The 13,976-nt window shown below is 31.5% G+C and overlaps 1 protein-coding gene across 2 annotated transcripts; it reads right to left on the reverse strand.

Annotated features, from left to right (window-relative positions):
• Positions 1–5,288: 5,288 nt before the first annotated feature.
• LOC139891962 (uncharacterized) lies at positions 5,289–10,537 on the reverse strand. 2 transcript variants are annotated; one of them, XM_071874987.1, is made up of 10 exons: positions 10,168–10,537; positions 9,675–9,752; positions 9,312–9,416; positions 9,099–9,209; positions 8,747–8,882; positions 7,336–7,498; positions 6,790–6,915; positions 6,511–6,705; positions 5,686–5,808; positions 5,289–5,610 (listed from the first exon to the last, which is right to left on the reverse strand). In XM_071874987.1, exons 1-10 carry the CDS (start codon positions 10,436–10,438, stop codon positions 5,518–5,520), a joined length of 1,401 nt encoding a protein of 466 aa, XP_071731088.1. In that variant the 5' UTR covers positions 10,439–10,537; the 3' UTR covers positions 5,289–5,517. The 2 variants fall into 2 exon arrangements, with proteins under 2 accessions (XP_071731088.1, XP_071731087.1); XM_071874986.1 differs by having other exon boundaries at positions 9,099–9,416.
• Between the last annotated feature and the right edge of the window lie 3,439 nt (positions 10,538–13,976).

Here is a 13,976-nt window from a genome sequence, read left to right on the forward strand (position 1 = left end):
GTTCCGGGCAATTAAAAGTCAAGTACGGGCAATCATGGCAATATGTAAATGTAATAACATACATTTGTTTAATCACACGTATTAATAATAATAATTATTAATAAATAAACGTTGGAAAATCCAGGGTCGTTACAAATATGCTGGATAAACATGTTTTGGTTGCAACTTCAAACGAATGAAATATATAAAACACTCAATTGACCGACTTTCAAGTGCTTAATACCAAATTTTTGCTGCTAAATTTTAACCCAACAATTATATTTCACGATTTTGGATGTAATGGTTGTAAAATTTATTTGGTTCTAGAAATTTTAGAATGTGTTATATATATATATATATATATATATATATATATATATATATATATATATATATATATATATATATATATATATATATATATATATATATATAGGGGCAGGATCAATGGGGAAGTAACCAATCGGGGGGAAGCAAAATTTTTATTTTTTTCTTTTTTTTTAAATTTTTTTTCCCGGAATCAAGATCACACGAAAATATGAACATTTAGAAGAGACACTTCGTGATGAATGTTATTATTTAGGCGGAAAAACGATCGACAAAAATAACATTCAAGATAATATTGTTCGTGAAGAATATGAACGTTTTTTTTCATGTTTTGTGAAGTAAAATTTAGCCCAATTTAGAGTTTAGGGTTTAGGGTTTGGTGTTTTGGGTTTATTCCATAAACCCAAAACACCAAACCCTAAACCCTAAACCCTAAACTATAAACCGTTCGTGTTAAAAACTCAATCTAAATCCTAAATCTAAACCCTAAATCTAAACCATAAACCCTAAATTTCTAAACCCTAATATCTAAACCCTATACGCCCTAATATCTAAACCCCAATAGCTAAAACCTCAAAATACGCTCGATAAATACGATAATTGTTATATATTACTTCTTCGAGCGTTTTCCCGCCAAAATAAAAACATTTATCACAAAGTGTCTCTACTAAATGTTCATATTTTCATCTCATCTATAATGTTCGTGAACAAAGTTTTTTTCAAAAGACGAAAAAAAAAATTTTGCTTCCCCCCGCTTCCACTCGATTGGTTACTTCCCTCTTGATCCTACCACTATATATATATATATATATATATATATATATATATATATATATATATATATATATATATATATATATATATATATATATATATATATATATATATATATATATATATATGTATGTATATGGGCAGGATCAATGGGGAAGTAACCAATCGGGGGGAAGCGGGGGGAAGCAAAAAAAATTATTTTCGTTTTTTTTGGAATTTTTTTTTCTGGCATCAAGATCACACGAAAATATGAACATTTAGAAGAGACACTTCGTGATGAATGTTATTATTTAGGCGGAAAAACGATCGACAAAAATAACATTCAAGATAATATTGTTCGTGAAGAATATGAACGTTTTTTTTCCATGTTTTGTGAAGTAAATTTAGCCCGATTTAGAGTTTAGGGTTTAGGGTTTGGTGTTTTGGGTTTATTCCATAAACCCAAAACACCAAACCCTAAACCCTAAACCCTAAACTCTAAACCGTTCGTGTTAAAAACTCAATCTAAATCCTAAATCTAAACCCTAAACCCTAAATTTCTAAACCCTAATATCTAAACCCTATAAACTCTAATATCTAAACCCTAATATCTAAACTCCAATAGCTAAAACCTCAACATACGCTCGAAAAACACGATAATTGTTATATATTATTTCTTCGAGCGTTTTCCCGCCAAAATAAAAACATTTAGCACAAAGTGTCTCTACTAAATGTTCATATTTTCATCCCATCTATAATGTTCGTGAACAAAGTTTTATCAAAAAATGAAAAAAAAAAAAAAATTTTGCTTCCCCCCGCTTCCCCCCGATTGGTTACTATATATATATAGTAGAGGGATCAAATGAGAACTTTTTGACCCTGAGAACCCTGAGAACTCAAAAATACACTGAAATTCGAACAAAAAAGTGGGCGGGCGAACAAAAAACATGATATTCGAACAAAAAACGTGATATTCGAACAAAAAAAAGGCGGGCGAACAAAAATGTGAAATTCGAACAAAAAATTGAAATTCGAACAAATTTGTGTTTTACATTTTTGAATTTCGAACAAAAAAATGTAGAACACGTGATAGTCGAACAAAAAAAATGAAATTCGAACAAACATGTGTTCTACACTTTTGTAATTCGAACAAAAATAATAATAATAATTTGTTCGTCCCTGTTTTTTTTTTTGCTCGAATTTCGTGTTTTTTGCTCGAATTTCTTGTTTTTTGCTCGCCCGCCACTTTTTCTCTCGAATTTTAGTGTATTTTTGAGTTCCTAGAGTTCTCACACTAAAAACGTTTTCACTGGATCCTCTCCATATATATATATATATATATATATATATATATATATATATATATATATATATATATATATATATATATATATATATATATATATATATATATATATATATATATCAGGTTCAAACGAGAACCACTAAAAAGGTGAGAACTGCGAGAACTATTTAATTTAATAGTTTTTATGCGTTTAAATGCAATAAATTATATGCAAATGTTAATTAATGCACATATCATTAACAAACATATGTTCATTACCTCAAATTACATGTTAAATTGTTAATTATATGAAACTGTTCACATGTTCTGAAACAAATATGCACATGTGAGAGAAACTATATATTTAATTATATAGGTAAAATATAAATGTTTTTCAACTATTTTATGTTCATTCATACTCTTCATCAAGATTTATATGTGATTCAATCTAGCTATATGTGAAAATCTTTATAAATCAATAGTTCTCGCAGTTCTCGCCTTTTTTATGGTTCTCGTTTGAACTTTTGGTTATATATATATATATATATATATATATATATATATATATAGGTTTTAGTAGCTTTTCATAACATGAAACTAGTTAACTAGTAGCATTGTTTGATACACAATATTTGAGAGTTTTAGCTAGTTCATTAAATGCTTATAAAATACTGTTGAAGGTTTAGCTTCTAGCTTGAAATGTAAATTCCAGCTATAAACTTTAAGCTACCAGCTACTTTTGCCACACACGTTCATTTGAACATTAGGTATTGGTCCTTTCAACTTATGAAACTTTGGTGAAAAACTCGCAACGTTCAGTTTACAAATTAAAACATAAATGGAGCATCGTAACAAATAAAGAATTCGGTAAACAAATTTTTTACTCTACATAATCAAATGGTTAAACTAGTGTATCAAAGAAAATTAAGGAGAGTTTCTTTAAGTTGTTTATATGGATTTGCTGGACAGTATAACATAACAGCCAGAGGTAAATGGGCAGTTAAACTGGTTAGGCTGCATAGTAACAGAGGATAGTAATCAAGTTCACATGATTAATTGTTTTTCAAAGAAACCAATTACGGAGTATTTGTTAATAAAGCTCTACACTTGTTGAACAACGTTTCGACAACATTTGTATTGGAAACTCTAGTTTAAAAGCTGTACAACATTTTCTATACCAATTTTACATTAACATGCTTTATTGAAATCCCTTTTAAAAAAATACCCAAAAGGAAAAGAAAAATAACTAATGGCCCTTATGAATATATTCAAGGGCCAAGAAGTAAAATGAGATTTATTATCCAAGGAGGTTGTAATTATTGTAATCAATCTCTTTCAAATGGAGGCAGCATAATATGCTTTCAGGCAATTCTTCAGGCTTGGTGCCCTATATCGAAGATTAAAACTGCGATTTAGGTTGTTGCGCAACAAGATAAAAAATGAAATGTTTTCTAAATACGAACCTGAATGGTGAGGCCGAAATCAAGGGTACAATGCTTCAATCGATCTTGAAATGATCCGAAACCTTTTCTAGAAATGTAACTAAATCTGTGCATTTTGGATCTTTTTTAAGATTTTTAGAGCATTTTGGAGCTTTTTAGCTTTTATAAAATAGCTCATGTATAGTTTTTTAGCTTCATTTGGTTGCAATAATACAACGTAGTGATTCTATCGTTCGATTTTTAGAAGGGTGTATTGCTCGGTAGTGTATTTGTGGATGAACAGTGAAAGTATAACCTTTCATTATTTGATTCCCAGTTTCCATGGAAAATGGATTTGGTTTTGTCTAATGACAATTTATGAAATATGAAAGTTTGTAATTACATGTTTGTTTATATTTTATGTTGAATCTCTTACTATAGTTTCTAACCTATGTGTTTATTGATTATGCGACCTGTTTATAATTATGATTGTTGCTAAAGATTAGCATCATCTAATCTGCTGGATAAACATGTTTTTGTTGGGACTTTAAACGAACGACATATATATAACAATCAATTGACCCACTTTCAAATGCTTTATACCAAATTTTTGCAGCTAAACTTTAACCCAACAATTATATTTTACGATTATGGATGTAATGGTTGTAAGATGTGTTATGTATATTGCTTTTAGTTGCTTATAAGACCAACAACCAACAAATATGGTACTAGTTAACAATGCTACTAGTTATCTAGTTTGATGTTTGTCTATTAAACAATGTTACTAGTTAACTAGAAAAAGTCTTCAGTCTCAATAATCTATGAATATAGTGATTGATTTCGAATGAACCTCCGGTCAATAGTTGCTTATAAGAGTTTAACCATATTTCTTTCATAACATCAGACTAGTTAACTAGTAACATTGTTTAATAGACAAAAATTTGAGAGTTCAAGTTCTGGCTAGTTCGATGCATAGCTTCCAGCATGAATTAGTTGTGTCGGCTTTTGTCTTGAGCCAAGCCGCTTATTGGTTGTATCTTGTTTAGTCCTTTTTTTTTTCTTTCGGGAAAATGACTCGTTTATAGTATTCGTTATTTCGCCAGGGGAAAAAAAAAAAAAAAAAAAAAAAAAAAAACCCTTCTAGCTTGAAACGTAAATTTCAGCTATAAACTTGAACATTGAGCCTACCAACTAGTTTTGCTACGCAAGCCCATTTTAACATTAGGCCTTGTAATTTACGGAACTTTGGTGGAAAATACGCAACTTCGGTTTACAGATTAAAACAGAAATCCAGCATAATAAATGAAGAATTCGGTCAAAAAAAATTATTCACTACCATAATCAAATGGTTAAACTAGTGTATCAAAGAAAATTAAGGAGTGTTTCTTTAAGTTGTTTATATGGATTTGCTGGGGATTATAATTCAACAGCCAGTGGTAAATGGGCAGTTAAAAAAACTGGTTAGTCTTAGTAAAAGAGAATAGTAATCAAGTTCACATGATTAATTGTCTGTCAAAGAAACAAATTACGGAGTATATGTTAATAAAGCTCTACAGTTGTTGAACAACGTTTCGACAACATTATTATGATAATTTGTATTGAGAACTCTAGTTTAAAAGCTGTACAACATTTTCTATACCAATTTTACTTTAACATGCTTTATTAAAATACTTTTAAAAAAAATACCCAAATGGAAAAGAAAATAACTAATGGCCCTTATGAATATTCAAGGGCCAAGAAGTAAAATGAGATTTATTGTCCAAGGAGGTTGTAATTATTGTAATCAATCTCTTTCAAATGGAGGCAGCATAATATGCATTCAGGCAATTCTTCAGGTTTGGTGCCCTGTAACGAAGTTTGACACTGCGATTTTAGGCTACACGCAACGAGATAAAAATGAAATGTTTTCAGAATACGAACCTGAATAGTGAGGCCGAAGTCAAGGGTACAATGCTTCAATCGATCTTGAAATGCTCCGAAACCTTTTCTAGATATGTAACTAAATCTGTGCATGTCCAAATCAATCTCAAAGTAGTTTTCTCCCTGCCATTTGCCAAATGATAAACAATTCCCATCAAATTTTGAATAACTTTATTACTACGGACAACGAAATCGAAAAACGCAAGCACTGATCAAGTTGTATCATAGAATATATACTAGTAGAAGTTAGATACATTTAACATAATTGAATATAAAAAAACTGTTTGGCTCTGACGTAAACTGGCTTAGACCCAAATCCCAATGCTAACCATGAACATAATACAAACTTGATTATGTATATTTTCTAATTTTAAAAAATTAAATATAAAAACATAAAAAAATTCCATCTTTTAAGCTTGAAAACTAATAAACATTGAGAGAGTAATCGGTCGGGACTTTGGAAGGAGTAATCGACAATTCAGGGATTAATCCGGGTTAATCGGATTGGACTTTTTGTACATCTAAATGATAAATTTCAAAATTAAATGTGTAAATATAAAAGAAAACAACAAACATTAACATGATCGTCTAAAAGCATAAATATAATCGTTCATTTGTTCAAAAAACTCTAAAATTCCAGTTTAAGTTCATGTTAAAATGTTAACCATTTTCACTTTGACCGACTTTAATCAATAAATTCGATTTTGACCCATTAACCGAGGTTGACTGATTAATTAAACGGATTTTGGAAAACGGATCGGTCTGTTCTTAAAAAGGAGTAATTGGGGTGTTTTACGACAGTGACTACATGGTGTAATGACTTACTAGATAAAATTCATGTTGAGGACGTGAAAGGACTGGCTTCTCATTGTAAGCATTCATCAGCTTTTTTTCGGTTGCACTTAATTGAAGATCGTCTAAGTTAGTTACTCGACCCAGGATCTTTAATCTTTCCCTGCATGGTGCTATAGAATCTACCGGAAAACCTTTAACCCTCTCCACCTCATCATCTATTATTTTCTGTATCAAAATTCAAACACAAAACTGTGAGATATGAAACAATTAAACAAGACTAATGCCCAATATGAATTATGACCATCATACCCTGATGTTTTCTTGAAAATGGTGCGGGAGGTCCTCATAGGTTTCGGAGAGCTTGAAATAAAAAACGTAACTCATTCCTTCTCCATCATACTCTGATTGAAATAGTGCAGGTTGATAGAGGGGTATCTGATCATAGTTAGAGAAAACAGGTTAAAAAAAGTTCATGAATCTAGGTTATTTTGTACCCAAAAAAAAAAAAAAAAAATTATTGTTGTTGAAATGCCGTGTTTACAAACTCCTATTGAGTGGCTTTTGTTGATCAAATCAAAAACGTTTATTTGAAAACTTTGGAAAAGAAAGATAATAAAGTGTGCTTGTCGGTCAACATGACCCGCTCAATTTGCCAACAATATATAAACAGGTATCTATTTCATTAAATAAGTATTTCTCTTCCTTTCTAGGTTAAAAAGGTTAGGAAACTAGAAGACAGTTAATTAGAGTATATTTCATCCAAAATACATAGTGCAGGATCAACGATGATGGAGTTTAGATTAACGGTTCTAATAATTAAACTTGTCAGAGCAGACAGAAAGCAGAGAGATATACCTGAAGATTTACAACAAGTAGAGAGGGGACTTTTCTAGACGTTTCAACGTTTGGAAGTTCAACAAGACGTGCAACATGATTAATTTTACGTGGAGATAAGAATACATCAACGCCAATAGGATGATAAGCAGCTTGATTGAAAGCATTTTCTTTCTTTTTATCTCTGAACAAATAGAAGGAGCAGCATGCGGTTAAAACTAATAAATACCCATACCCAATTATTATAATTTACAAAGCAAAATCATCACACATGGTATCCACATAGAGTGCAGTGCTTAGATTACATTCATTGAAACTTAAAAGAGACTGTCTCAATTATAAGAGGAAAACCAAACATAAAACTCATTTCCTAATTGTTGATCCATCTTACCTCCATTTTCTAGCAAATACTGTATTGTTGAGTTTGATGATCACAGAACATAATAGTAGGATTCATAGATTGGTTCACTAATCGAATCAGACTCCATAGCCGACAAGTATCACATAGGTAACATAACTATAAACTACTTCCATATAAGAAGTGGTAATGTTAACAAAGCATGATTAAAAGTATATACAGGGAGCATATCCAAGTCGCTTATCTAGATATGGGTCAGCTTGCTTTAGCGTATACTACTAATGGGTGAAGAGGAAAATGGTCGAACTCGACCAAATTGTATGTAAGGCTAGGGGTGTAAATGGGCAGAGTCGAGACAGAGCTCAACTAGGCTCGAGCTCGGCACGTTTAAAATTCAAAGAGCACGAGCTCGGCTAGTTTCGAGCTTAAAGTACTAAGCTCAAGCTCGTCAAGTTCAGCTAGTTTATACATATAACAGTTATTGTTATATTATTATGTAGTTATTAAGCATAAAAATAATAGATATCGTATATAAATGAAAAATATTTCAGCTAGTTTATACATATAACAGTTATTATTATATTATTATGTAGTTATTAAGCATAAAAATAATAGATATCGTATATAAATGAAAAATATTTAAGTTCATGAGCTTGTTTGAGCTTGATATAAGAAGCTCGAGCTCGATCTCATTTACTAAATGATCTTCACAATATGTCAAGCTCGGGCTAAAGCTCGTTTAAAGTTGGCTCGAATTTAGCTCTTAATGGGTCGAGCTCGAGTAGCTCATGAGTACTTTGGCTCATTTACAGCCCTATTCAAGGCCTTCTACCTTCTAACTATTTGTTACTCATGGAAATAATTTTTTTTTTTTATGAAAAGCACTCAGGGAAATAGATTAATAACAATACTCCTTTACTATAGCTTTGTTAACAACTCGAATACATCAGTTCATTATAATATAAAGACAATATTATCCTATTTTCCCAGTTTTAAACAGTAATCTAACAAACCATACCCGCATACATATTCACATGATTCAAGAACAAGAATATAATAACATCAATCTTATACCTTAAATAATTATGCCCCCGGACTTTAAAAGTACTTGGCTCAAGCGGTGACCAGCAATCAGACATTTTCTTGTCAATGGGACAACATGGAACTTGAGAACCAGCTGTTGGCCTCTGAAGCACAGCTTTTGGAGAGACTGAAATAGAGAACAATGGCAGCAAGAAATCATTTAGTTGGCATAAAGAAGAAGCACAAAGAAACAACAGTGATGGACCAGTGAGGGGGTAACATGTGTATTTGACCCGTCCAATTTGTTAGTTAATTAAAGCGATCAAACATATTAATATGATATCATAATTTTCGCCACCAAAATAAACTTTAAAACAATTTGTAGAAAACATACGAGTCTTACATATGGAAAGATTGGATTGGCCTTCTCTCCATTTAAAGGAAAGCATAGAAGTAACTTTCTTCTTTGCACTTGGAGGAGGGCTCGAGCACTGGGATTTACTACTTTTTACATCTGTAGAGACAGTGCATGTAAGACACGGGAGGCAATTATTTTGTAAAATTCCTCCGTCGTATACAGTAGATACTCCGTCTATGGAGGACGGGGGTGCGTCACCTGGTTTCGATAGTGAATTAGTGGTGGAGAAAGTAGCACCGTTGACATGATCAGAAAATCTTGGAGCTACTGTTGCACTAATGGAACTGGTTTGAGATAAATTATCTGTGTAATTAACCAGAGGTCAAAAGGTTACAGTCAACATCAATTTGATATAAATCATTCAATAGTGTGAAAGAACATTTGATTATTAGGATAAAGCTTGTAGTAATAATTAAAGATAAGATACTAAAATAATGTTTTAGTGGTAAGTATGTAATAAGTAACAATACATGCCATTTTCAGCAAAAGTATAGCTCTATTCCAGAAAGCATAAATTCATTGACTACTATATTATAAAAAGATTAATTAAAAAACACATACCATCTTGAGTGCTGTAGAAATCTTCGTCACTATCAGAATCGAGCCCAACACGCGAATCATACCAAGAGTCTGAGGTACCTAATGAGACCACATGGTTTAAATTACTATCAATAAATAATACTCCATTAATAACCTCATAATAGCTGATTTCAGAAACAACATATGTCCATTCGAATACTATAAAAACCTCATTTGTTAGTTTCTTAACTTGAACATGCTTAAACTTACTTAAAATCAGGCACTAAAACACACACACGCGCGCACACAATTAGCAGAATCATCCAGCTACTTCATTCACAATGTAGCATGACTATCAACCTAATTTTATTAAATTATCAAAATCATCCCAAATTATAGAAATACCAAAATTAATCCAGCTCTATTAACTAACATATGCAGTAAGTCACCAAATCATCAATCAGCAACAACAAACTAAAATAAAATAAAAAAGCCTAAAACAGAAACAGTAACAAATTAGGGTTTGTGTGAATACCTTGAAATGCCGTATTACGATAAGAACGACGATCGATTGAAGTGGATGATGCAATTCCAGATGGATCGATTCTGTTCCTTGATGAATAACGATTAGGATCGGATTTACGAATTCGTTTTCTGCGTTTTCTTCCGTTGCGATGATGTGTTTTTGAGTTAATTTTGGGCGTAATTTCGTCACCATTATTATAATCTGGTGGTAGATTATGCTGTTTATGATTATGATAACCTATAGGTACACATTCTTTTGCTTTTGATACACATACTCCCATCTCTCTTTCTTACACAAACAGCAGAGATTGAAATTAATCAAACACACACACAAAACAGCAGTAATTGAATTGAAATTAATCAATAAAAAGTATATGATTAATGATTAATGTTAATATTATTATATTATTAAATTATTAAAAATTAAAAATCAATGATAATTATTAAATACGATGACGATGATACGAAATATGTATATGATCACACTTTATGTAACTATTCATAAAAAATAAAATAAAATAAATACTAACTAATAGTAATAAAATAATGTTAATATTAATTAATAATTAATATTAAATATTAATATAAAAATTATTATCAAAAAAGTGATTGGAGTAGAAACTGGTGTGAGGAGATGAAGATGAGAATTGAGAAGTGGTAGGTATATAATAAGAATGTAAGGTGATTGTCAAAAGTTCAAACGAAAACCATAAAAAACGATAATTGCGAGAACTTTTAATTTACGAACATTTTCACATGTGAGTAGATTAAATCACCCATAAATGTTGATGGAGATTAAAAATAAACATAAAATTGTTTGAAAAAACTTATATTTTACATATATAATCAAATATATAGTTTCTCGTTCACATGTGCATATTTGTTTGTGTAACATGTGAACACTTTGTATAATCAACAATTTAATATGTAATTTGTAATAATGAACATATGTTTGTTAATCATATGAGCATTAATTAACATTTGCATGTAATTTATTACATTTAAATGCATAAAAACTATAAAATTAAATAGTTCTCGCAGTTCTCGCTCTTTTAATGGTTCTCGTTTGAACCTGCCCAGGTTAAGATTTATATATTTATAAATATAATATTATTCATACTATAAACTTATTATTATTACAAAAAAATATGAGGAAAAAACATCTATGTTATTGCTAAAAGTGTAGATCGGCAGGACACCTTAACCTTGTGTTGCCTTTTGGCAACCTACCACCCCCACCCCACAAGGGAGTAATACATGTAAAACACCTCCCCCTGGTACCCCATGTGTGGCAAGCACGAACCTACCCGCAAGCGGGATACTCCGACGGCCATGTAAGTACCGGACGTACAATGCGGACGTACGTAAGAGGATAAACCCCACGAGTCAGCCCAAAGAGTCAACGATAAATACATGATGACGTCGGGATTCGAACTTGCGCCATTTATTGCTAAAGCTACCACAACATGGGGCCCATGGATCGAAGGTGGGTACTTGTGGTAATAATAATAAAAGGTTAGAAAAAAGATGTCGACAAATAGAGATGTGTCGAATGCATGTGTTACATCTAGAAGACTTGTTTTTCTTTTCTCTTTTATGAGAAAAAATTAATAAATTATAGTAGATCGAAATCTTATTGTTAGATAATGATTCAGACTCTGACACGTTTGATTTATTCATCAATCTATTTGAACTTGAACTATCTATTGAACATTACTCAACTAATATTGCACAAACGTTAAACCAAACACCAATGATACACATGCAACGAATAATTGAACTAAAAACAAAACATGTGTCTTCGCACAATACGTTTCAAGAAGTTCATCAAAAAATAAATCGTCGACTTGCATTTGATGTTGTGAAACCTTTAGCAATTTGATGAAGACGAGAGCAGCCCTTAACACTGTAACCCACCGAACACCAAAAACACATAATATGACGAAAGCACCAAATAAAGATGACAATACCACTTAAAAACCAGTCAAAATATGAAATTATGAAAAGGGAACTGAAGCAAGTAGTAAAACACGGAGACACGACAAGGTGCCGAAGAAAGCGAGATCATGAACACCAACTCATCTGAGCCAAGTCGTGCTTTTGTGAGATGTTAAAAGGAAATCTAAAAACGAGCAGGAGGATACCACCAAGGAGAACCAAAATAAAGGAAACGAGTTAATCAATTCCATGTGAAACTGAACAAACAAACCAAATGAAACACCCAAAGCCCGGAGCAACTAACCGTCATGCCAAAACACTGTTAAGAAACCACTGAAACTCCAAATTTCGACAACCAAAATTTGTTGGTTGGCATCACCATCTCGAGCATCGAAGAATCAAATTCCACCCAGAAGACGAAACACCAGCCAAGGACATCCCAACTCTTACAGGGCAGAAAATGAGTGACAGAAACATGGTGTTGTGCCAAAAGCGTATTCCAACAATCCACTAGAAAAACGAAGAAGATGGTAAAACGAAAGATGATCGACGAAAAGAAAGAAATCAACCACTCCCACCATCGCACCCACCACACACACTCGAAGTACAAATGGCAAGCCACCGTGCTCGTAGCCTGAGTACGGTGGTGGATGCCGGAAAAGAAAGCTGGAGAACTTCAAGAACTCCATATCGAATGGAGAAGAAGTATGAATCAAGGAGAAAAAGAAATGAGAAGGTATATGAATGAGAAAAACATAAAATGAGATGGAAACCGAACCACCCACAAAAAATATGTGAATGAAAAACTCAAAAGAATGTGTGGTAAGTGGTTATAAGATTTTGAATTCTCGAAGTTTGTGCAGTGAGAGAGAAATCAGATGAAAATTCTAAAGACTTTCTACAAGACAATGTCTTTATGCGAAATACATAAATTAAATTAAATAGATTCAAATATCCACTTGTGTACTTGTGTTATACTTATTTAGATTAATTAATAACTATTTATAATTATAATCTATATCTATATCTATATCTATATCTATATCTATATCTATCTATATAAAAGAGAGTTTTAAAAAGTTGACATGTCATTAGCACCTTAATTATAGCTAATTGTGACAAGTGGAAAATTCACATGTCCATTCCACAATTATTTATAAAATTAAACAGCCAAATAACCTTTAATAATTTAATTTCCCAATTAATTTATAAAAATTGTTGTAACCCATTCCTAACGACACATACTTTGAATTTTATGCTAACCCATATTTTCCTTCCCCTATCCACGTTATCATCGTCACCGTTTTCGGACTATACATGATACTTTGAAATTTATGCTAACCCATATTGGAAGTCGCGAAAAAATATTGAGTTTTGGTAATCTAAAATCCAATACGCATAGTTGAATCCGCAAATCTTAACAAATACTTTTTTCTGCGGCTTTATTGATGTGCCTCGTGCCTATTTTATATCCCATTTTTTTATCTCTATATATCCTCTCATTCTTACACAGGTAATCAATATTAGTACATACTATTCTTAATAATAACATGTTATAAGTGTAATCTAATCATATGTAGATTATTAGTTTTAGAATATGTCATAGTAAATGTAGCATTCGTGGAGTAGATTTTAAAGCCACTGAAGTGCTATTGAGAAACTATAATTAGTTGAAAGAGGCTATATGAACTTTATAGATGTTGACTATGAAAAGATTATTAATAATTCTATTTCGAGAAATCAACCTAAATACTAACGTTTTAAGTTGCGTATTGACTTATAACGTTGAGTTTATTTACTTATGCTATAAAATTTTCATTTAAACAGTTCAGTTTAACCCGGTTTCGAACAATATCTAAATAATTTGAAAGATTTTTAAAC

The sequence above is a fragment of the Rutidosis leptorrhynchoides genome, chromosome 2, assembly GCF_046630445.1.
Source record: "Rutidosis leptorrhynchoides isolate AG116_Rl617_1_P2 chromosome 2, CSIRO_AGI_Rlap_v1, whole genome shotgun sequence".
In the NCBI taxonomy this organism is placed as follows: Eukaryota; Viridiplantae; Streptophyta; class Magnoliopsida; order Asterales; family Asteraceae; genus Rutidosis; species Rutidosis leptorrhynchoides.